General features: G+C 58.3%; 1 protein-coding gene across 2 annotated transcripts in view; it reads left to right on the forward strand.

Annotated features, from left to right (window-relative positions):
• The window catches only part of ZC3H3 (zinc finger CCCH-type containing 3), a gene marked incomplete at both ends in the record, with an annotated part of 90366 nt that overhangs the window by 21371 nt on the left and 46639 nt on the right, over positions 1-22356 (forward strand). For both annotated transcript variants that reach the window (XM_080693830.1, XM_080693831.1), the window contains one exon: positions 13258-13411. In XM_080693830.1, coding sequence (XP_080549956.1) covers positions 13258-13411 — 154 coding nt within the window. The remainder of the gene's footprint in view (positions 1-13257; positions 13412-22356) is intronic.

The following is a 22356-nucleotide window of genomic DNA, read 5'->3' on the forward strand; positions in this document are numbered from 1 at the left end:
ATGCCTGTGTGCGGACAGGGACACTGGCCCAGGGCTGTACTGCCGTGCATGTGTTGGTGCCCACACAGGGCTATGCCCCCTTCCCCTGTGCAGGTCCTCTAGGCTGCTGTGGCCCGGTGGCCAGCCAGGACCCCGCTCCGCCGGGCCTTCTGTTGCCCTTCTGTGGACTCTGTTCCTCTGAGCCCTGGGCTGCTGCGTCTCTGCTTCACGGTGTGTTCTGGGCTTAGCTAGGACCTAGCAGCTTTCTCTGGACTGCCTTCTTTGCATGAGCTGCAGGGTGCCGCCTGGCACGAGTCCATGGGGACCAGTGTGGCAGCTGTGGCTCCTGCAGCTGCTTGGGTCCACCTGGGTGTGGGAGCATGACCACAGGTGCCTGAGAGGCGGCTTTGGGAAGGCTGGGCGGTCCAGCCGCGGGCAGCAGAGGCCTCAGGCCTGACTCAAGAATGCCCTGGAGTCCCGAGCTGTCCCAGGAAGACACCAGGCTGGGCCGTGAAGCCTGCAGATTGTTCCCATGCGGCTCCAAGTCACAAGACGGTCCCCAGTGGCCGTCCTCCCTCCGTATTCTGCTGGGAGGTTGTGCAAGCACCGCTTCCCCAAGTCACCTTCCCGTCTATGCTGGGCCTCCAGGGCCCTGAGCCTGCCTCAGGACTGCTGGCTCTGCAGGCCTCTGGGTCTCACTCGTGCCTGCCTTCCCTGCAGTGCTGGTGCCAGGGCACACCGATGGAGGTGCACACGGGTGGGCCATGGGCCAGCTCTGCCGCCAGAGTGCTGGGCGAATGGGGAGATGGTGCCACAGAGCACTCGGCAGAGAGAGGAATTCCCCACCCCCCGCCAGCCTCTGCCTCCAGCTGGCCCTGGACTGTAGGAAGATGCTCTCTGCCCGGGTCCTTTCTGCCAGCACTTTTGTGGCTGCTGTCTCTGGAGGGGGGCTAGCTAGGTGGTTGCTAAATGGCTCCGGATTGAACTCTTGCTGAATTTAAAGACAGTACGTATTTTTTTTTAATTGGGGATTGAACCAAGAGGGGAGTTCTACCTCTGAGCTCCACTACCCCATCCCTTTTTTATTTTACCATTTCTTTTCTTTTGGTACTGGGAATTAAACCCAAAGGCATTCTATATCTGAGCTACGTTCCAGACCTATTATTTTTTATTTTTACTTTTTAAAACTTTTTGCATCACTAGGGATTGAACCTAGGGGCATTTTACAAACGCTGAGCTACATCCCAGCCCTATTTTTTTTTTTTTTTTTTATTCTTTGTGTGTGTGTGGAACTGGGGATGAAACCCAGGGGCTTTCTACCTCCAGGCTACACTCCCAGACCTATTTTATGTTTTTTGGAAACAGGGTCTCACTTGAGTTGCTGAGAGCCTCACTAGCTGAGGCTGGCTTTGAATCTGCGCAATCCTCCTGTCTCAGCCTCCCAAGTACTGAGATTACAAGTGTGCACCACCATGCCTGGCTCTATTCTTTATTTTTTGAACAGGGTCTCACTAAGTGTAGGAGGGCCTCCAGTAGCTGAGGCTGGCTGTGAACCTGTGATCCTCCTGTCTTCAGCCTCCCAAGTACTGGTATTACAGGTGTGCACCACCATGCCCAGCTTCCCCAGCCATTTAAATGTATTCATCTATCTTATTTTATTTATTTATTTGACCTTGAAGATAGGGTCTTGGTAAGTCACTACGCTCTGGCCTTGAACTTGTGATCTTCCTGTCTTAGCCTTCCAAGTACTGCAGTGATCTGGTCCTGAGACCAGAGAGATTCACTTGTATCTCAGGGTTCAGCTTAGACCTCAAGGGAAGGCTGGCTGCAGGCCAGGTGGTGCCGTAATGCTGAGAGAGGGGTGTTGGGTGCCTTCGCCTGGCCAGCAGCCAGGCTCCGGGCAGCAGTGCTGTTTGTTAGGGCGTGTGGTTAGGGCAGCTGAGGGCTTACCTGCAGCTCTCCCCCCCAGGCCTGCCCGTGGGCACTGCCAGTGCACCGTCAGCAGGGCCCTGTGTCTGGTCTGTGTTGCTCCTGTTGCTCCTTGCCTTGCAGCACAAGCAGCCTCTCTGCTCCTGGGATCCTTGGGCGAGGTCACCAGGAGCCAGGAGCAGGATTGTGCAGTTTGCCGGGGTAGGGAGCTCCAGAGGAGGGATGCCCCACCCCGAAGGCAGGGGTGCCGTCGCAGTGCCACCAGTGCAGCCCCATCTGAGGCTGGGGCCCGCTCTCTGCGGGGCTGAGGCCAGGGGAGGGCCTCGCCACCCTCTCAAAGCTCCCATTGTGCTGCCGTCTTCGTGCCGAAGCTCTGTGGGCAGTTCTTGTCTGTACACGTGTGTGTGTGCTCGCACACATGCTAAATCACAAGGACTATGTGAATGCCCAGAAGCTGCGCCATGGACTTGACGTTCCTGAGAGTGAAGGTCCCACCCACCCTGTCTCCAGACCTCAGGTGTGCTGAGTGGCTGGGACACCGCTCTCCCAAGGGCCCTAGAGGTGCATGAGGCCTGCCCCGGGGCTCCCTTCTGTGGCACATTCACTGCCCTGCAGCCCCAACTTGGTATCGGGAAGGCGTGGAGGGCACAGTGGCCAGGAGACCTGTGACAGCCTCTTGTCTCTGAGGGCCCTGCTGCTCCTGGCTGCAGCTGCTGCTGTGGCGTTTGCTTTCCAGGCTCTCAGGAGCACCCTGGCCCTGACTCAGGAAGGGATGCCGAGGGAAGGCAGGCTGTGGGGAGCTGCTGGGGCAGGGCTGCAAGTTCCAGCTGGGTCCAGGCCACGCGGCAGCCACTGAGTTTCCCGGGCTGGCCTCTTGACCACGGAGTCCAGCCACACTGCCCACAGGCTCACAGCTTGGCTCGCGGGAACAGTCCCAGTGCTGATCAGAACTGTGGCTCCTGGAGCGAGCCGAGGCCACTCCCCACCCAGCCGCCCTAGCAGGGCCGCCTTCCTGGGCCCGGGAGGCAGCCTGGGCTCTATGGCAGCTACCGCTCACTTGGGCCAAACTTGCCCATGCTGCGTGTGCTCCAGGCCTCCCTCAGCTGCAGAGGGGACGGAGACTGAACCCGAGGGGCCGCCTCCCAGCTGCCCCTGACACTTGGAGAGGAGAGGCGGGGCTCTTTCTGTTTCTTACTCAGGCCTGAGCTCCTGTACTGGCCCTGGCAGGCCTTGTCCTCTGGGACTGCCCTGCTGGCCACACATCTGGCAGCCAGGCCAGTTCCTGGGTGGTGCAGGTGTGCAGGTTGGGCAGGGACTCCTGAGGGTCTGAGGGAGCCCATCATCAGGCACTGAGGAGAAAGGACAGGCCCGTTGTATGAGCTACAGCCCTGTGGTGTAGGCACAGCGGTGCCAGGCAAGCAGCAGGCCTCCATCTCTCCTGCAGGTGCTGCCACAGCGGGACCTGGGGAAAGCTGCAGGCTGCGAGCTTGGAGGCCAAGCAGAGACAAGGAGAAGAGGCCTTGAGGGCCCAGCTGGGCTCCCAGCCCCAGGGGAAGAAGAAGATGCTCTTCTAGGCGTTCTTTGGGGCCTGGAGCCCTGCTGGGGGAGGTGGGGCTCTGAGTGGACCTGCTCAGTGAGCGTGTGCTGGCCTTGCTCCCTTCTCTGAAGGGGTGCGGGAGGGTGGGGTGAGGCTGGCAGCACCAGGTCCAGCCTCCTGGCGCTGCCCTCCTGTATGTGCCCACCTTCGTGGTGTTCCCTTAGCCATCCCACACCGTCCACTCTGTGGCGTGTGGTGGCCAGGGAGGCCTCTCAGATGCAGCCTTTGTGGGCCCCTGCCCACGAGGCTGCACACCTGTGGGGGGGAGGGCTCTGTGATGGTGGGCAGCACCACCTCCCCCTCTCCCTCTCTTCCCTGCTTTTTTTTTTTTTTTTTTTTTTGGTACTGGGAATCCAATCCAGGGATAGTCTACCTCTAAGTCACAGCCCTTTTTATTTTTTTTTTTTTATTTTTTGTGGCACTGGGGGTGGAATCCAGGAGATTTTCTACCTCCGGGCTATACTCCCAGATCTATTTTATACTTTATTTGAAAACAGGGTCTCACTAAGTTTCTGAGAGCCTCACTAAGTAGCTGAGGCTGGCTTTGAACCTGTGCCATCCTCCTGTCTCAGCCTCTTAAGCACTGGGATTACAAGCGTGCACCACCATGCCTGGCTCTTATTTTTTATTTTGAAACGGGGTCTCCCTAGGTTGCTGAGGCTGGCCGTAAGCTTGTGATCCCAAGTACTGGAATTACGAGCCTGTGCTACCACACCCAGTTGCCTCCTCTGCTTTTGAGGTGGCGGAGTGGTGGTTGAAGGGGAGTGGAGACCCACCCTCCGTAATCTATAGTGACTGTCACAGAGCAAACTACTCCCATTTCATACTAGCAGGTCAGGTGTCGGCACGCGATCGATGGCTCACGCACAATAATTACAGGAACTAGCGGCTTGTGTTGCTTGAGTGACTTTGGGAAGAGCAGGGTCTCAATCTTCTCTCTAATAGGGCCCTGACAGTCTGCGGCAGCGGCGGCAGCTTCGGTGGCAGTGCGTCTCAGGCTGACAGTGTTGTCATTAAACACCGGGTATTGTGGAACAGCAGAGAGCGCGGCCCTGTGTGGGGCACGGGCGGCGGCAGCAGTTATCTGTTAGCACGGAGCTGCCCAGCTCCTCACACTGCAGTGCGGACAGCCGCTTACAGTGACTTATGGCCCGTCTGGGGCTGCCGTTGGGATCTGATAACCCAGGATGGAGGCCTGTTTCCTTGGTGCCGTGAAGAGGACTGGTGATAGGCCAGCTGCGAGCGGGTGCAGTGTTGGGCTTGCCTGTGTGGCCAGGGGCAGAGTGGCTGGACTTCCCAGCTCCCAGTCGTGCTCAGGGAGTCGTGCCCAGCGCCTGGGTCTTTCTGAGGGCAAGCATGTGAGCGTGCACGTGCGTGTGTCTGTGCATGTGCACAATGGTGTCTGCTGGCGGAATCTGACCCTTCCTTCGTGGCTGGGCTGCCTTCTCGCCGGCGAGGCCTTGGGCCGGGCGTCCGCTGTGGGCCTTGGCAGGGCCTTGCCAGCAGCTGTGAGCTCCTGTCTGCCCTTCGCCTGGCTCAGTAGCTCGCTGCTGTCCCACGGGCCTGCTGCGCATCTGGCCTCTGGCCTCTGGGTGCAGCTGGTGTTTGTGGATTCCTAGGAGGGGCACCAGACACGAGGGCCCGACCCTTTTGCTCGCGGTGAGCCTGTTCCCATGTTTGAGTGCTGGAGATATCAAGCGCAGGAAAAGTGGAGTGATTTATTAGACTCATAAAAATTCACACTTTGTGATTCTAGTCATTCCGCATCTGAAGCTTGTTAGAGCACCGTCCCTGGCAGCTCCCGCCGCGCAAGCGTGGGGGCGGGGCAGCCACCAGCCGCCCCCTGCCTTGGCTGCCATCCTGGCTCATTTAGAGAAATGGACGGGCCCCTGGAAGCACAGGAACTGCTGTTCTCAAAGCAGGGCAGGTGGGGGTAGGGTCTTTGTTATAGTATTAGGGCTCATGCTCACAGACAAGGGCCGGAAGCAGGTGCCCGTACACTTGCTGCCCAGGCCTGGGCTGGCCTGGGCTGCTGCGCCGAGTGGAGCTGGCCCTGGGGCGGCTCCAGGTGGCCAGTGGGCCTGTGTGCAGCACATCTGGGCTCTGCTCACACAGGTGCACCTCTGGGCGCAGGTGGAGGTGGGCAGGCATGTTCTAGCAGGTTGTCAAGGGTGAAATGCAGAGTGCCTCCTTGATTGTGTCAGGGAATTGAGAGGCACTGGAAGGCTGTTTGCCCCATGTGCTGGGTGTCGGGGCCACTGCACCTCTCGTCCAGGCCGTCTTCATGTCAGTGTGCTGAGAGGCTGTGCCCAGCTCTGCCGTGCAGCCAGTGGGGTGAGGTTTTTTTTTTTGTTTGTTTGTTTGCTTTTTGGTACTAGAGGTTGAACCCAGAGGCATTCTACCTCCAAGCTACACCCCCAGCCCCATTTCATTTCATTTACTTATTTGATACTGGGGATTGAATTCGGGGCACTCTGCTCCTGAGCGATACTGCCAGCCTTTCTATTTTTATTTTGAATCGGGGTCTCTGTATGTTGCTGACAGTCTCGCTAAGTTGCTGAGGCTTTTCTCGAACCTGCAATCCTTCTGTCTCAGCCTCCCCAGTGCTGGGGTTACAGGTGTGCCCAGCACTCCCGGCTTGGCATTGTGTGTCCTGCGTGAGGACATGAGAGACGGAGGGCGCTCCTCTCCTCAAGCCTGGGATGTTCCACTGGAGCTGCCAGAGCCAGGCAGAAGCAGTCCTTCCTCCCTGGGTCCTTCCCCTCCCCTCCAAACCGTGCAGTAGCCACTTCAATTCTGCTTTCCCTCGAGGCTGCAGGGTCCCCAGCCCGCTGGTGCCACCAGCAGGGAAGCGGGTGTCATGCGTGATCAGCCGGGACTCGGTGCTCATCAGCACTGATCACCGCGTCCTCTTGCTGCTCCCTGGGTGTGATGGAGGGCCGAGGCCGAGTGGGGCATGCACAGGCCCCTCTGTTCTGCCTGGGAAACGAAGCAGCTTCAAGCGCTGGCTGGGCTGGGGAGCTGAGGGCGGAGGCTGGGCTTCTGGGTGGGCCGGGTCCAGGTCGGTGGAGTGCCACCTGGGTGCGCAGTGGGAGCAGCAGAGGGGCAGGCTGGATGCAAGCCCGACCCACAGGGCTCCTCTGTGATCCTCCCAGCCCGTGTGCCGCCACCTGTTCATTGCTCTGGTGGTCTCCGCTCTCACCTCTTGTGTCAGGGCTTATCTGTACAGCCGCCCTTGCTGAGGCTGGGCTGAGTCACTGCGGAGGGACTGGCTGACTCTGCAGGCCTCACCTGCCTGGGCCTTGCCATGGCTCCAAGCCCCGCCTGCTGTGTCCCCCAGCTGGCCACTGCACGGGCTATGATGTGCTGTCCTGGCCCTTGGCCTTGTCAGGTGCAGCTAGCCTGTGTCGCCCTCAGCAAGAGAGAACTCTTGCTGGTGCTGCCTCCTCTCTGGCTGTGGTAGTGGGCATCTTGCTCCCGCAGGCTCGCAGACAGCTCAGGTGCACGTCATGGTTTTAAATGTGGAAGCAGAGGCCTGAGAAGTGTATGCCACACATTCTGTTTAAAATTTTGTGGCCATTTTTCCAGGAATGCAATTCAGCAGTTGTTGGGGAAGGGGCGGCGTGGCAGGGCTGTGCTGGCTGGTGAGTCTGTCTTCTTAGGCCTTTGTCTGTGATCTGGGTGGAGTACAGATCTGCAGCACCCTAGGCAGGCTTGGGAGGGCTGGCAGCGCAGGGCATAGGGCCTCTGGGAATCGGATGGATGGAGCAGGAGGCCTGAGGGGCTGGGAGTCTCCCCACCAAGCTCCCTAGCCTCCAAGGGTCTGCCCAGCAGCCATGAGCTCAGGCTCCTCCTTGTTCCTGCCATGGTCTGGACCTTGTCCATCCTGGGCCCAGCTGGGCCAGGGGTCCCCACCTTGCCCGCCGTCCAGCCTTTGCCCTTGAACACTCCCTTAGCCTGGACCTTTGAGCCAGGCACCTAGGGGGGTGGGAAGAAGCCTGGGCATGGCAGTGCTTACTGAGTGCCCGGCGAGCGGGCAGTAGCTCTGAGGCAGCACGGGAGCTGGACCAAGTCCTAGCTGCTCCCAGCTCTCCTCCCACTTCTGCCAGGAGGAGCCAGGGTGCCCCTGCCTAGGACTGCCTGCTCCTGAAAGCTGCAGCCCCTGCTGCCCTTGGAAGACAGTTTCAGAGCTCCTCTGGACGGTCGCTTCCCAGTCTCGCCCGCTGTGTGTTCCTGGCACCCCGAACACTGTTTTAAGTGTGATTAATTAGGCAGCTAATTGTGAGAAGTCGCTTCTCTGGGAGCACGTCTCTGCTTTGGCCCTAGCATATTCTAGGATCTGTGGGGATAATGGTGTGGTCACCTGAGCCGCAGGTACAGGGACAGTGCCTGAGGAAGAGGAGGAAGTCTTGTAGGGGAGATGGGCACAGGGAGGTGAGGCAGCCCCACCCTGCTGGCTTTCTGCCCCGGGGCCTTGCCTGGCCCTGCCTTCCCTCCAGGCGCCTATGGGTGCCCTGCAGCCCTCTGCCACCCACCCACCTATGCCAGTGGGCCAGCCAGTGGTGGTTCTCCCTCCAGTACTCAGACCTCCCTTGGATCACAGGCACCAGCATGCAGGCCAGGTCCTGAGCAGTCCAGGGCTGGTAGCTCATCAGAAAAGCAGGAGGGGAAGAGCAGACCTGAGACCGCTGCCACGCTTCCCTGCAGCGCGCCTGCAGAACTGCCTCCCCACACCGAATGGCTGAGGCCGTGTGTGCCGGAGCCGGAGCAGAGGGAGCAACTGTGTTGGGTAGGCGTCAGAGGCCATGGAGAGGGCCTCACTGACGGGCAGACAGGCCAGGTGGGACCTGAGCTGGCCAGGAAGGGAGGATGGTTTATGGGGCAGGGGAGCAGAAATCAATGCGGTTTCTAAGAGGGCTGAGCACGACAGCCTTTCAGAGCTGTCTTTAGCCAGTGAAGGGTATAGACAGCTCGAGGTATTGAAGAAGTGTCAGGGCAGCCGTTGGTAAAGAGCAGATCAGGCAACATACAAAGAGAGTGAATCATACCAAAATCGGATGGAGAGCCCGGCCAGGCAGCAGATGGCGTGCCTCACCCACCCTGCGGCCTGGCTCCTTGTCCTATGCCAGGAGGGCCTCTCCATCTGGGTGGTCCACGCAGCGGCCCTGAGGAGCCGGCACCAACTGCCCACCAGGCCCATTCTGCATGTCCATGGCGGCTGGGTGCCCATGGACCTGCTGCGGCCAGGCCTCTGCCTGGCTTGCTCCCCAGGGCTGTTGCTTCAGCACCAGGGCAGGGCTTCCTAGGCCCTGGTGGCAGGGCACATCCTCCTTCCTGTTCTGCCGGCACGGGTGCCTCATGGCTGATCCTAGCAAGTGGTGTGCTCAGGGTCCAGTCTCTCACCTCTTCCTTAGCTGTCCCCATCCCTCAACCGGGGTGAAGGGGATTCTAGAACAGGGCATTTTCTCTGGCCGGAGCCCTCGGTGCCAGCCTCCTCAGTACAGGGTCTATTGCTTTACCTGCCTGCTTCCTGGAAGAGCCTGTGCTCCGTCTCCAGGTGTGGTCAGCGAGGCCGGGGCTGGGGCGGGAAGCTGCGGCCGCCTGCCTGGGGCAAGGCTCCGTGTTCAGTGGCTCTGTCTTCTGCGGAGCCATGCTGTTTGTGGTAGCTGCTGGGGCGGGTGGTGCTGCAGGCAGCCAGCTGCTCACAGCCTCTGGTGGAGGGGAAGCGGCTCTCCTCCGGATCGGCGGTCTTGTGCTGGTCTTTGCACAGGTAGTAGCTCTAGTTCCATCTTTTCCATTAACCAGCCATGAAATTAGCACTTAGCAACTCATTTTTATTTTGCAGCACTGGGGATTGAACCCAGGGGCATTCTACATCTGAGCTGCAACTCCAGCCCAATTTTTTATTCTTTATTTTGAAACAAGATCTCACTAAGGTTTGGAGGGCCTCACTACATAGCTGAGCCTGGCCATGAACCTGTGATTCTCCTGACTCAGCCTCCCAAGTACTGGGATTCCAAGTGTGCGCCACCACGCCCGGCACAGCAACTCATTTTCTTCTTAGTTATTTATTTATTTTTGGTGGTACTGGTGTTCCTGGAGGCCCTTCTACCTCCGGGCTACACTCCCAGACCTATTTTTACATTTTTTATTTGGAAACAGGGTCTCCTAAGCCAGCGTGCGCTGCTGGCTTCGAACTGCGCGATCCTCCTGTCTCTGACTCCCAAGCGCGGGGATTACAAGCGTGCACCACCACGCCTGGCTTCTTCTTAGTTAATTTGTTTTAAAGTTCTATAAAAATCTGAACTTCTTCTCAACTCCCTCCTACACTAAAACAGAGAGAGCATGACCTCCATCTGATGGGCTTTGCCATCTGTGGTGGGGCTGCCAAAGAGGGAGAGCCTGCGAATGGCAGGCGCTGCAGTCGGAGCGGACACTCGGCCGGGTTTTCGACCCGTGCAGTCTACCTCCCTGGGCCTGTGGCCTCCCTCCCGGTGGCCTGCCCTCTGGTGAGGCGCTCAGCACACAGCCACGCTCTGATGTCCTCCGGCTGGCCCTCTGCCCTGCCTGGGAGGGGGAGGCCAGAGGCCGGAGGCCCCAGCTGAGGGGCAGTGCTGCGGGCAGGCGCTGGAGCCTTCTGATAGATGGGGCTCATATCCCATTCAAATATGATACCAGCAGTTTTTCTGTAGTTTGTCTTCCATTGCGGTAGTAAAGTTTTTAATTAGGAAAGCTAATGAGATCGATTAGTCATTAGAAGTGACCTCCGGACGGCGGGCGGAGAGGGCTGCGTGTGTGGGCCTGATAACGCGGCGCGGGCACCGTCGGCAATAAAGGCACGAGGGGCTTGATTTGAGTGAAGCGTGCCATGGGGGATACATCATGCGGAGAAAAAAAATTACAACCCTGGGAGTCTGTAATGAAGGGAATTAAACCAACATCCTATCTAAATAACATGATTATCTACACAAAACCCCTCAGCCAGCAAGGAGGGGTGGGCTGTGCCCGCCTGTGTCCTCAGAGAGAGGGTAGGGCTGCCCCTGAGTGTGCGAGCCCTGAGCCCTGCAGCCCTGAGCTCTGCACCTGGCCACTGGAGGGGCCCAGCGCCCTCCGGCCGACTCTCGGGGTCCCTGTACACCAGGCAGTCTCAGGAGCCCTGGGCCCTGGCTGGTGTGGCCCCACAGCCCATCTGAGCATTTGTGCTGTGCCCTCCAGGGTCCCTGTCACAAGCGCATCTGAGCTGCCCATCTGGGCAAGACAAGACTCTGGTCTGGCAGGCTGTGGAGGGTGAGGCTCCACTTGTCCTCAGTGAAGCCTCACGGTATCCTTCGAGACTACAGGGCCCAGGGCCGCCTTCTGCCAGGGAGCCCGCTTTATTACCTGCTGTTTTTTTTTTGTTGTGGGCACTGAAGTCAATGCAGTGAGTTGGTGAAGGGGTTTGACCTGGCTGCAGGGACAGGAACATGTTCATACCGACACTGGCGGGCTGGCAGGTGTGAAGACCCATTAGAGGCCTCGGCCTAGGTGCTGCCTCCCACCCAAGTGCCAGTGCACAGGCCCGCCCCACGCAGAGGGGCTTTCTAGAATTCAGAGTCTGGTCCTGTGCTGGAGATACGATATGGCATCTGTTTGGCCAGGGAAAAAGGGTGGGCTTCGACCCCTGTGGTCAGGAGAATGCGGTTTTAGACAGTGGATGCTGTACACTGGGAATGGGAGTGGAGCCCAGCTGGTCTGCGGCCCTGGTCCAGGCTGCAGGAAGGGCTACAGTACTGAAAGGGGGATGGCAGAGCTCGTCGTGTGGCCCCAAGGGGGTATAGCTCTGTGATCTGTGTCCTGGAAGCAGTCAAGGGCAGTGCTGCGAGGCCCGTAAGCTGTATGTGGTCTGAATGGTTGCTGACCAGCCAGTGGTAGCCTGAGACTTCTCTGCGTACCTGGGCGCGCAGGCAGGGGGCTCTGAGCTATTTTCAGTGGGCATATCTCCCTCCGGTTGCCACCCAGCCATCTTGGGTTGGCGGGAGTGGGGCCAGGTGGCTACTGTCCTTTTGGGCGGAAAAGGAGCCTGGGGCTGGGCTCGCTGGCGATGGGGTCGGCTCGGGGTTATTGATAACTTAAGGAATCTTACATTCTTGAGCTCTTAGTTGGAACAAGCTACTATTGATTTTCATTGGTCTCTCCTTGCTTGTAAGACCTTGAAAATTCAATTCAACAAACATTTATTTATTGACGCCCACTGTATACCCTGCAGTCCCCTGTGTCCCGAGCGCGTGTGGGGGGTGGCGGTGCTCAGAGTGAGCCGCTGGCCTTGGCCTCCTTGAGCACCAGGCAGTCCCAGAGGCAGGACTTTTGTTCTTTTCTTCAGCTCTTTTTCCTTTGCCTGTCCTCGAGCCACAGTTCTTGGTGGGAGGGAGGGAGGGAGAGAAGAGAAGAGAAGAGAGACAGGGTAGAGGGAGAGAGAGGAAAGGAGTGGGGAGGACACGGGGAGACAGATGGCGAGGGGTGCGGCAGGTGCTGGGGGCCTGCTGGGTGGTGGCAGGGTAGGGTACTGGGTGGGGTACTCCAGCCTGGCCTCATCTGGTCTTGGCGAGCGGCTGCCTCTGGCTCCTGCCTTTGGTTCTCAGGCCCAGGAGTGGCTCTCGTGCCCACCACGCTCAGGGCCGCCCTGCCTATCACTCCCTGAGCCAGGCTGCCATGCACAGCCTGCATCGCCTCCCTTTGAGGGGCTGCAGGAGGGTGGGGAGGGCTCCCTGGGGTGGCTCTCACCCTCGCCCCGACCCACCCAATGTGTGTGATGCTTGGGGGGGGGCATATGATGGAGGGGCTCTTGCTAGCATCTGGGGAGGAGAGGTGATGACACTTCTGGCTGTGTAGGTGCAGGCTTAGTAGATGTGGGGTGTTTGTCCCCAGCCTCCCTGAGAGCAACATGGCTGACGTGGCCTCAGGAGGCCTGCTGGTGCTAGTTCTCAGGAGCCATGGGGTGCTGGGTGCCACCAAGGGTCCCCAGGGCGGGGGAAGCTGGGCTTAGACTGGGAGGGAGGCAAGGCCATTGGGCTCAGGGTGGCCCGCTTGGGGCCCTGAGCCCAGGGATGGAGGGGAGCAGCCCTGAGCGGTGGCCGTGTTAGCTTTAATTATCTGGGCAGTTAGAGCTGTACATTATGAAAGTCGGGCAATTAGACTCGTTCCTCGAAGCTATGGAGAAATTGCCGGCTATCAAGTGGAAGGGAACTCAGGCAAAACAGATCCCTGCTAATTGCATGAAACATTCAGCAAGAAAAAAAGCTGCTGTGGATATCGCCCTGCAGAATGTTATGAAAACAGTGATTAAGTACATAAATCTGCCTGGGCACGGCGGTGGGAGGCGCCTGAAGAGAAGGTGCCCTCTCTGGGCCCTCCCACACATGGGGCATAGGGCAGGGGCCTTGCTCCGCCCTGGACTTTGAAGGCTGGCACTCCTGCTTCCGGGTCACCTGGGGCCTGGTCTCCTGCTTCCCGGCGGGTAGTCGCTCAGCAGTCCATCCTGCCTGTTGGGCAGCTGTGAGGATGTGTTGGGCCTAGACCCTGCCACATTGGCCAGCTCCTGACCTTGGCTGTCAGGCCTTCTGGGTGCTTATGTGGGCTGTGTGGGGCCAGACTGGAGTCGGGCTGGGAGAGCCCTGTAACCCCTGAGGGTATGCTGGTGAGGCCAGCCTTGAGGCCAGCTCTTGGCCCCTGGGGCCCTTGCTGACTGCCACCAACCTTGTGCGTTTTCTCTGCAGTGTCCACCACACACACCCTGCGGACTCCACCCACCAGCAAGGTGATCAAGAGCCGTTACCGCATCGTCAAGAAGACCCCGGCTTCTCCTCTCAGCACCCCACCCTTCCCCCTGGCTCTTCCCTCCTGGCGGTCCCGGCGGCTCTCACTCTCCAGGTAGGAAGACCTGGTCAGGCTCCTGCAGGCCTGTGCACTGGGCTATCTGGGCATCTCAGGCTGCAGTGGGGCCTGAGGGCTGTAGAAACCCAGTGTCCCCCAGAGAGCAGCATGGCGTACAGCTGTTAGCTGGCAAACAGCCTAACTTTTCTGTGTGTTTAGCTTTTTGTGCCCCGATACATGGCCAGCCTACGTATACCGCAGGTACACATGCATGCATGTCCTCTGCAGTGGCTTGCATGCCCGTTAGCTGTTGGGCCTTGTGCTGGGGGAGCAGAGGCCACCCCGATGGTTGGGGCTCACACCATAAGCTGCCCCTGGGCGTCTTTCTAGGAGAAACTTGTGGCGAGAAAAGCTTGGCTCTGAGCAGTATGTCTGGAAGCTGGCGGTGTATTGGTTGTCCAGGTGGTAGTGGGGCCCCTCTCTGCCTCATCCAGGCTTCCTCTCAGGGTCTTGCCCTGAGTATGGCTGCCTTGCTGTCCCTACCGTGTGTGAGAGCAGCAGGCGGGGGTGGGGGTGGGGGCTTGGAGACGTGCTCTGGGCTTCTCTTCTGGGGCCCACAGCCGAGACCCTGCCACCCACTGATAGAGGTGGCCCACCTTCTGGATTCCAGGAGGCCAGGCTCTGGAGGGCACGGCCCTTCTTTTGCTGAAGTGGAAGTGTCTACCTCTAGGTCTGGGGAGGCCTGATGGGTAGGCGGGAAGCAGGCAGTGGTGGAATTGGGGACATGAGAGGGTTAGTGACTATGGCGGGGCAGACCCACCGGGCTGAGCACACGTCCAGGGGCCTGCTACCCTTGGAGCAATGACTGCCTGGCCATAGTTGTTCCTGCTCTGTCCAGAGGGTTCCAGGCCAGCCCAGGGGACACCAACTCGGAGGCTTGTGGCAAGCGAGCCCACCACTCACCTGACCAAGGTTTGCGGCCTCCTTTACTCCTGGCTGTGTGAGGCTCGGCCCTGCTTCTGACTTTTCTGGAGGCAATAGCTGGAAGTATATTTTAAATTAATTTTACTGCACTTTTTGTAATATTTTTGTTTTAAATAGATTTATAAGCATCTTGGGGGCTATTTCTACAAATTTATGAAGATAATTTTTACTCTCTCGATAAGGTTAAATTTACACCTGCTATTTCCATATTAATTCACATTGCTAAGTGGATCTAATTTTCTTCCGTTCCTCTATCTGGTGAGCATGGCCTTTCCTAATGCAATTTCCCCCTCACTAAATCACTGTGATCGGGAGTCATGATCGAGCTAAATTAACTTAAATTAATTTACTTAATAAGAGCCCCAGATCATCGTGAATGAGGTTCAGATTTATTGATTCTCAACTCTTGAGATCCTCCCCCTCCTGAAGCCAGTGTTTGGCCTGACATCCCCCCTCTCCCAGGGTCATGGCTGAGGGCCTGCCGTGACCTTCCTCAGGGACCCAGCGGACCTCTCCCTTCCGCCTCTGAGGGTTGAGGAAGCCCTGCTCTCGGGTCTAGGAGGGCCTCAAGGGGTCACTGGCAGACACTGTGCCCAGGCCCTCCTGGGCGAGCAGGTTTGGTAGGGGTGAGGGGGCCACGTGCATATCAGCCCCAAGTTGTATGGCTTCCTGCAAAGCCTCAGCTGGGGCTCTGGAAGGGTAGGCCAGCTGTTCTAGGTGTCCTGTTGTATGAAGGTGGTGGCGGGCATGGCTCCACTGTGAGCATGGGGGCGGGAGACCAGGAGGGCAACGATAGAGGCCGGAAGTCAGTCCACGTCTGGTGGCCTGACCGTGCCGGTGACCGCGGGTCTCAGGCCTCAGAGCCCTCCCAGCACAGGCGCCTCCTCAGGTGGAGTCTACCCCAGGAGGGTATGTGAGCGGGGCCTTCTCTTTCTTCCTTGACCACCTCACCCTGGTCCTGTCCAGCCCCTGGCCCAGCCCAGCCCTTGGGACCCTTGGGCCTGCTGGGAGAGGGAGCTGAGCTGAGCAGTCTTGGGAACAGTGGCTGCCAGTGGGCTGGGCCTGCTGTGACTGCCGCCAGCCAGCTGCCTGCCTGTCGTCCACTCCCTGTGTCTTGGCTGGCTTGCTGAGGCGGCAGGAAGAGCCTGTCTGGGGCTGGTGGCCGAGCTGGGCCTTCTCCCACTGCCTCTCCCTTGTGAGAGCCAGGGCTGCCTGCGTTGGCTGGCAGGCTCCCTCACTGGCCTTGACACTGCAGCCTAGCAATGGGACAAGCTAGGCCACCACCGCCAGGGCCACTCACCGATGAGCGAGCAGGGCTGCTAGTCGGGAGTGGAGCTGCACGCCTGTAACCCCAGTACTTGGGAGGGTGAGACAGGAGGATTGCAGGTTTGAAGGCCAGCCTCAGCACTTAGCATGACCCTCAGCAACTTTGTTAGACTCTGTTTCAAAATAAAAAAGGGGTGGAGGTCTAGCCTGGAGGTAGAATGCCCCTGGGTTCAGCTGGAGGCAGGGAAGAGGGAGGGCAGGAAGGCAGGCCACCCACTAGGGCTCTCCTTGGGTCCCTAGGTCTCTCCCCTACCTTGGAGGGAAGATGCTCCTGGAGGGGCCGTGAGTGGGCTGATTGCTAGCATGGCCATGGCACAGTCCTTGCCCATGCTTTGCAGACACGCACTGTGCTGGGAGATTTGGTCACTCCAGGAAAGAAGCAGGGATGTGATGGGTAGAGGGGTGGCTGCTGCCCCAAGGAAACCCCAGTGGGTTGAGTGACTCTGGCAAGCCTCTTCCTGCTCAGAGCCTTCCCCAACCAGACCCTGTAAACGGTATCATTCAGATTTCGCTGCAGAGAGGATGGAGGGTGGTGAGGGCAGAGGCCATGGGCAGCTGAGGGGCAAGAAGGATCTAGGGGTCCAGGACAGGCCTCAGTGCTCCCTGGAGAGCAGGGCCTGCCAGGCTCAACCAATACTCCCTCCCTAACAGGCAGGGGCTTTGGCGTGTCTCTGCCCTCTTGGAAGGCTTGCCAGGCTTGATTCTGGTGGCGCACAGGGCAGGGCCTGCACCTCGAGGGCCCTGGAGCCTCAGCAGGGTCAGGGGATGCAGGGCAGTGTGTGGCAAGGCCCCACTCCTGCTGCCCAAGGCAGCCTCCCTGACCCTGCTGCCTCCTCTCTGCACCCGTGCCCCCCGCTGTTTGCTGGCCAGGTGGGAGGTCCTCGGCACCAACACTGAGCTGTTGATGCAGCTTCTGTTCTGGGGAGAGGACACCAGGTGATCGTCCTGTTCCGCCTGAGGCAAGTGCCAGAAACTCTTCTTTCCCACAGTCTGCGCAGTTGGAGCCTGCAGTGGGTGGTGCTCGGCACAGATCTGCAGCTGTGGCTGCTGTCTCTAGGCGTGCTCTTCTGCCCTGCGAGGTGGTTTTACCCTCAGCGCCGGAGGCACTGTGGGCCATGTTGACAGTCATGCTCTTAGGAGGGAACAGGCAGCCCCTTCTACCACTGGCGTTCTCCGGGCTTGACATGGAGGGGCGGGCACAGAAGGTCAGCTGGAGCCAGCTAGTGGCTTCAGATTCTCCCAGCTGGCCAGCGCCCGCCCCTGTCCCTACTGAGCAGAGCCCTTGGTTCTCCGAGGATGGACACGCCTGCCAAGGCCCTGGGGGGGTTGCTTGCTAGGTGAGCACACAGAGCTTAGGGGCAGAGAGACGGTGTGAAGGGACAGCAGCCCGTCGAGTGGCGGCATCTGCGGCTGGGGTTGGGGTTGCTTGGGTGTGGGGCGGATGATGCGGTCTAGATTGGGCTGCTCTGCCAAGGACTGGTGGGACTGTGGCTTAGGACGTGGGCCGCCTGGAGCCCACTGCACACACTGCTTTGCTGGCCCTCCATGCCCCCACGCTGGTCCTAAGGACGGTGCACCGCTGCTACCTTGGCGTGGGCCGTCCCTGGGGAGCCAGGCCCAGGCCCAGCTCAGGGCGCAGAGGGTCTCCATGTGGGCCTGAGCTCTGGGGTGCAAAGGCAGGAGCCAGTGCGGAGCCCTGGAGAGCCCACTGACGGAGGGCTGAGGCTTGCGTCGGGTAGAGTTAATTTCCTCGTTGTCCTAAGATTTGTGGATCTGCCTCTGCCCTCGCCGGCTTCCAAGTTCACTAATCTGGACTGAAGCTGAAGTGTGACTTATATCCTTAAACTGCCTGTCACTTTTTTTCTCTCCCCAAATTCATTTGACATGAAAGTGCGAAATAAACAGAAGCCACTGTGCTTAAGCAGATGAATCGGGAGGCTTTTCCATCCCGACTACAAATGGTCCTGTCATAGGGCTGCTGCTTGCTGGCTGCCTTATTTTATTTTATTTTGTGTCTGTGCGGTAAATCTTAAGTAATCTCTCTGTGGTTTGACGAGGCTTAGGCCTAGATTTTGAAAGGCTCTGGAACGCGTCTCCAAAGTGACGTCTCATTAAAGAGGATTCAGCCTGGGATGGGAGGTGCCTGCCGCGTGGCCCCGGTTCCTGCGTGCTCCCTTCACGGGCCTCCCTAATGAGCAGGTGCGCCCACATGGCCTTGTCGCCAGCCACCGCCCTGCTCCACGTGGGACTGCTCTCGTCAGGGACTGCTGTGACAGCACCACCCGCCGCATACGCGCTCAGCAGCGGGCGCTTGCCTCTAGCTGACCCTGACGCCGGGGGCCGAGATCAGGGTGCTGGCAGATTGGTGTCTGCTGGGGCCTGTCCCTGGCATGCTGGGCATCTCACTGTGTCTTCCCAGGCAAGGAGAGAAAGAAGGAGGGGAAGGGGAGGGAGAGGTCATATGGCGTGCCCACCTCTCTTTGTAGTGCTAGAGAGGGAACCCAGGGGCTATACTCTGAGCTATACTCTTGAGCCCTATTTATTTTTTGGTGGTACTGGGGTTCCTGGAAGCCCTTCTACCTCGGGGCTACACTCCCAGACCTATTTTTTTTATAGTTAGAAACAGGGTCTCTTAAGCCAGTGCGGCTGGCCTATTTTCCAGGTCAGGGGACCAGGCTTAGAGGATAACGTCCCCAACTTCCTCTGTCTAGTGCAGTATGGCGAGGATGGAGCCTGCCCCTTCGCCCACCCACAGCCTAGTGGACAGGCTGCCAACTGTCACCTTTTCTTTTTTTCTTTCTTTCTTTCTTTTTTTTTTTTGTGGTACTGTGGATGGAACCTCGGGGCATTCTACCTCCAAGATATACCCCAGCCCTATTTTTATTCTTTTTTTTTTTTTTTTTTTTGGTGGTACTGGGGTTCCTGGAAGCCCTTCTACCTCTGGGCTACACTCCCAGACCTATTTTATACTTTTTTTTATTTTTGGAAACAGGGTCTCTTAAACCAGCCCAGCTGGCTTCGAACCTGCACGATCTTCCTGTCTCTGCCTCCCAAGAGCGGGGATTACAAGCATGTGCCACCACGCTCTGCTTGAATTTATTTTTATTTTTATTTATTTTTTGGCGAGTATGGGGATCGAACCCAGGGACATTTGACCTCTGAGCTACACCCCCTTATTTTTTCATTCTTTATTTTGAAAGAGGGTCTCATTAAGTTACAGAGGGCCTCACTAAGTAGCTGCGGCTGTCTGCGAACCGTGATCCTCTGGTCTCAGCCTCCTGAATGCTGGGATTACAAGCGTGCGCTACCACGCCTGGCTTTATTTTTTATTTTGAAGCAGATTGTTAAGAGCCTCGCTAAGTAGCTGAGGCCAGCCTTGAACCTGAGCTCCTCCGTCTACAGGTGTGTGCCACCATGCCTGGCCTAGAGTTTCTGTTTTTTTCTGGCGGGGGGGGGGAACTGGGGATTGAACCGAAGGGTATTCTACTTCTGAGCTACACTCCCAGCCCTTTTTTTTTTTTTTTTTACAGGTCTGGGGATGGAACCCAGAGGCATTCTATCTCCAACCTACACTTCAGCCCTATTTGTGTGTGTGTGTGTGTGTGTGTGTGTGTGTGTGTGTGTGTGTGTTACTGGGGATGGAACCCGGGGGCCTTCTACCTCTGGGCTACACTCTCAGACCTATTTTATATTTTATTTGGAAACAGGGTCTCTTAAGCCAGCTGAGGCTGGCTTCGAACCTGCGCGATCCTCCTGTCTCAGCCTCCCAAGCACGGGGATTACAAGCAAGTGCCACCACGCCCGGCTTCCAGCCCTATTTTTTATTCTTTATTTTGAAACAGGGTCTCACTAAGTTACGGAGAGCTTCATTAAGTAGCTGAGGCTCTCTGAACCGTGATCCTCTGGTCTCAGCCTCCGAATGCTGGGATTACAAGCTTGTGCCACTACTCCCAGTCATATATATATTTATTCTTTACTTTGAAACAAGATCTCACTAAGTTGTGGAAAGCCTCACTAAGTAGCCGAGGCTGGCCGAGAACCTGTGATCCTCCCATCTTAAGCCTCCCAAGTACTAGGATTCAAGTGTCTGCCACCATGCCTAGCTTTGGAGTTTCTTTTTATAAGGCTACTAATCCCATCCTGAGGGCCCCCACCCTAAGGACCTCTGCTGACCTTTAGTTGCCTCCCAAGGACCCCATCTCTGAATCTCTGAATACCATCTCATTGAGGTTAGAGCTTCAGCATAAGGATTTTTTTTCTTGTACTAGGGGTGCAACCCAGGGGCATTCTACCTCAGCTACATTCCCAGCCCTATTCTATCTTCTTTCTTTCTTATCTTTTATTTATTTATTTTTTTTGAGACAAGGTCTCTTCTTTAAGTTGCAGAAGGCCTCACTAAATTGCTGAGGCTGGTCTCGATCCTGTGATCCTCCTGTCTCAGCCTCCCAAGTACTGGGATTACAAGCCTGTGCCACCATGCCCAGCAACATAGGGATTTTGAGGGGCACACGCATGCAGCTCAGGGCCGAGCATGTGGTGCTGAGGCCAGGTGGCACAAGAATCCCCACAGCCTTCTGCCATGTCACAGGGTTGTGGTGAGAGGTGCCCGGTGACGCCTGAGAGGCCAGTGTCCTCTCCCTCAGTGTGCCATGGGAAGTGTTGCTTCCCTCCCTGTTGACGCCCGGGTCTTGCACTGCCTTGGAACGGCCGCCGTGCCCTCAGCCCACCCCTGGCAGGATGCAGAGGCACTCCCCAGTCCCCTCGGCTTGTAGAGATTGGATCGGCGCAGCCGGTCTCCTTCGGGAGGGTGGTCAGGAGCAGGTAAACAAAGGAGGCAGGTGGTTTCATGGATGGCTTCCGGGGGTACACACTGAGACCCTGGCTGCCGGGATGGTGGGGCTCCCAGAAGGCTCATCTGGAGGTGGGGGCTTGCACTGGTGGAGTAGAGGCACACCAGAGGGCCTTCCTGTGGACCTGGAGAAGGGCCCAGAATGTTTGCTGAGAGGACAGGCCTGGGAGATTGGAGGGAGAGGTGGGACCCACGGGGACTTGTGCCGCGTCAGCCGGGAGGGTATCAGGATGGGCTGTGCCCTCCTGCCCGAGTGGCAGCACCACTGCGGGCACTCCTCAGCCCCTGGGTCACGAGACTGTGTGCATCTGCTGGTATGTTCCCAGGCGTCTGCCTATTTCCCCCACTTCCCTGGACGCAGAGCTCAGGACACAGGAGGAAGCGCCAAAACCCTGCTGTTTGCTGTGCCTGGTGCCGTCTGACCCCCAAATACTGGCTGCTGGCTGAGAGTCCCAGGATGGCTCTGCTTGAGAGTAGCTCATGCAAACTGCCTGAAGAGGCCCTGTAAACAGGCTTAAAAATAATGAGATTGCCGGGCGTGGTGGTGCACGCTTGTAATCCCCGCGCTTGGGAGGCGGAGACAGGAGGATCGCGCAGGTTCGAAGCCAGCCGCGTGCGCTGGCTTAGGAGACCCTGTTTCCAAAATGAAAATGTAAAAATAGGTATGGGAGTGTAGCCCGGAGGTAGAAGGGCTTCCAGGAACCCCAGTACCACAAAAAAAAAAAAAAAAAATGAGATTGGTGTTTCTGGTTTAGGTTAATGGAGTAGCAGAGATTTGAATTGATTCTATTAAAAACAAAAGTGTCCACCTCAGGGAGGGCCTCTGCTGCTTTTATGCTGTGTGCCAGCACCAGGACTGGTCCAGGATGCGGCTTCAGGCCAGCCTGTGTGGCCAGGGCAGCCTGGCCCAGGGGTGATCCTGGTTCTGTGTTGCGGGAAGGGCTGGCCTGGCCTGGGGCCCCCGGCCTCTGCCCAGTGCTTCCTCTTCTGGGCTGGGCTTGCCTTGCTGCACTCGATGGGGGGCTGAGCAGGGTCATGGGTGGGTGCCTTTGTGTGACACCCCCCCAGGAATGGGGGAAGGGCCCTGCCGCTCCGCACCTGCTTGCTTGGTCCCCAGGAGGTTGCTGTTGGCCGGAGGCTGTGTGAGCACATCACCAGGGAAAGCCAGCAGTGGAGGTGTGAGTCTCCAGTGAGGTGAGGGAGCCCCGCTGTGGCCGCCCGCTGGCCGGAAGGGGTAGGGTCCTGGTCTTGAGGCTGTGAGCACTGGAGTTAGCGTGGCCTGGAAGCTCCCTGTGAGATGGAGCAGAGGCCTGGGCCTGGCTCCAGCTGTCTCTTCCCGTCTTCTCTTCGCCCCAGCCCATTTCTCCTTTCCCTTCCAGTGAAAAGTTGGACTTCCAGGTCGCACACTGGTGGGCCGGGCAGGGCGGAGCTGGGCCTCACAGGCTGCTTCTGCAGCGAAGCCCCTGGGTGCGGAGGCCCCAGTGCTGCTGAGCAGCCGGCCTCCCGGACCTACCCAGTTCTGCTCTGGGCCTCCCCTGAGGCCTGGAGTCTGCTCTGCCAAGCCTTTCAGCACTCCCAGCTTTGGGTAGAGCCGTGGCCCTCACTGGGGAGCATCTCAGAAGGTGGCTTACGTGCTGAGAGCAGGGCCCTCACGAGGAGGCTTTGGTGGCTTGCCTTGGGACCATGGCTCCCCCCAGGCCCTGCTACTCCTCCATCAGGCATGGTCCCAGTGCCTGCCCAACGATGCTGCTCAGCAGAGGCCAGACCTGAGCAGGTCACAGCCCAGGCTGAGGCTGCAGCAGGCCAGGACCACTCGTGGGATCTGTGCAGCTGAAGCGCCAGT

The sequence above is a fragment of the Muscardinus avellanarius genome, assembly GCF_963383645.1.
Source record: "Muscardinus avellanarius genome assembly, chromosome: 4".
In the NCBI taxonomy this organism is placed as follows: Eukaryota; Metazoa; Chordata; class Mammalia; order Rodentia; family Gliridae; genus Muscardinus; species Muscardinus avellanarius.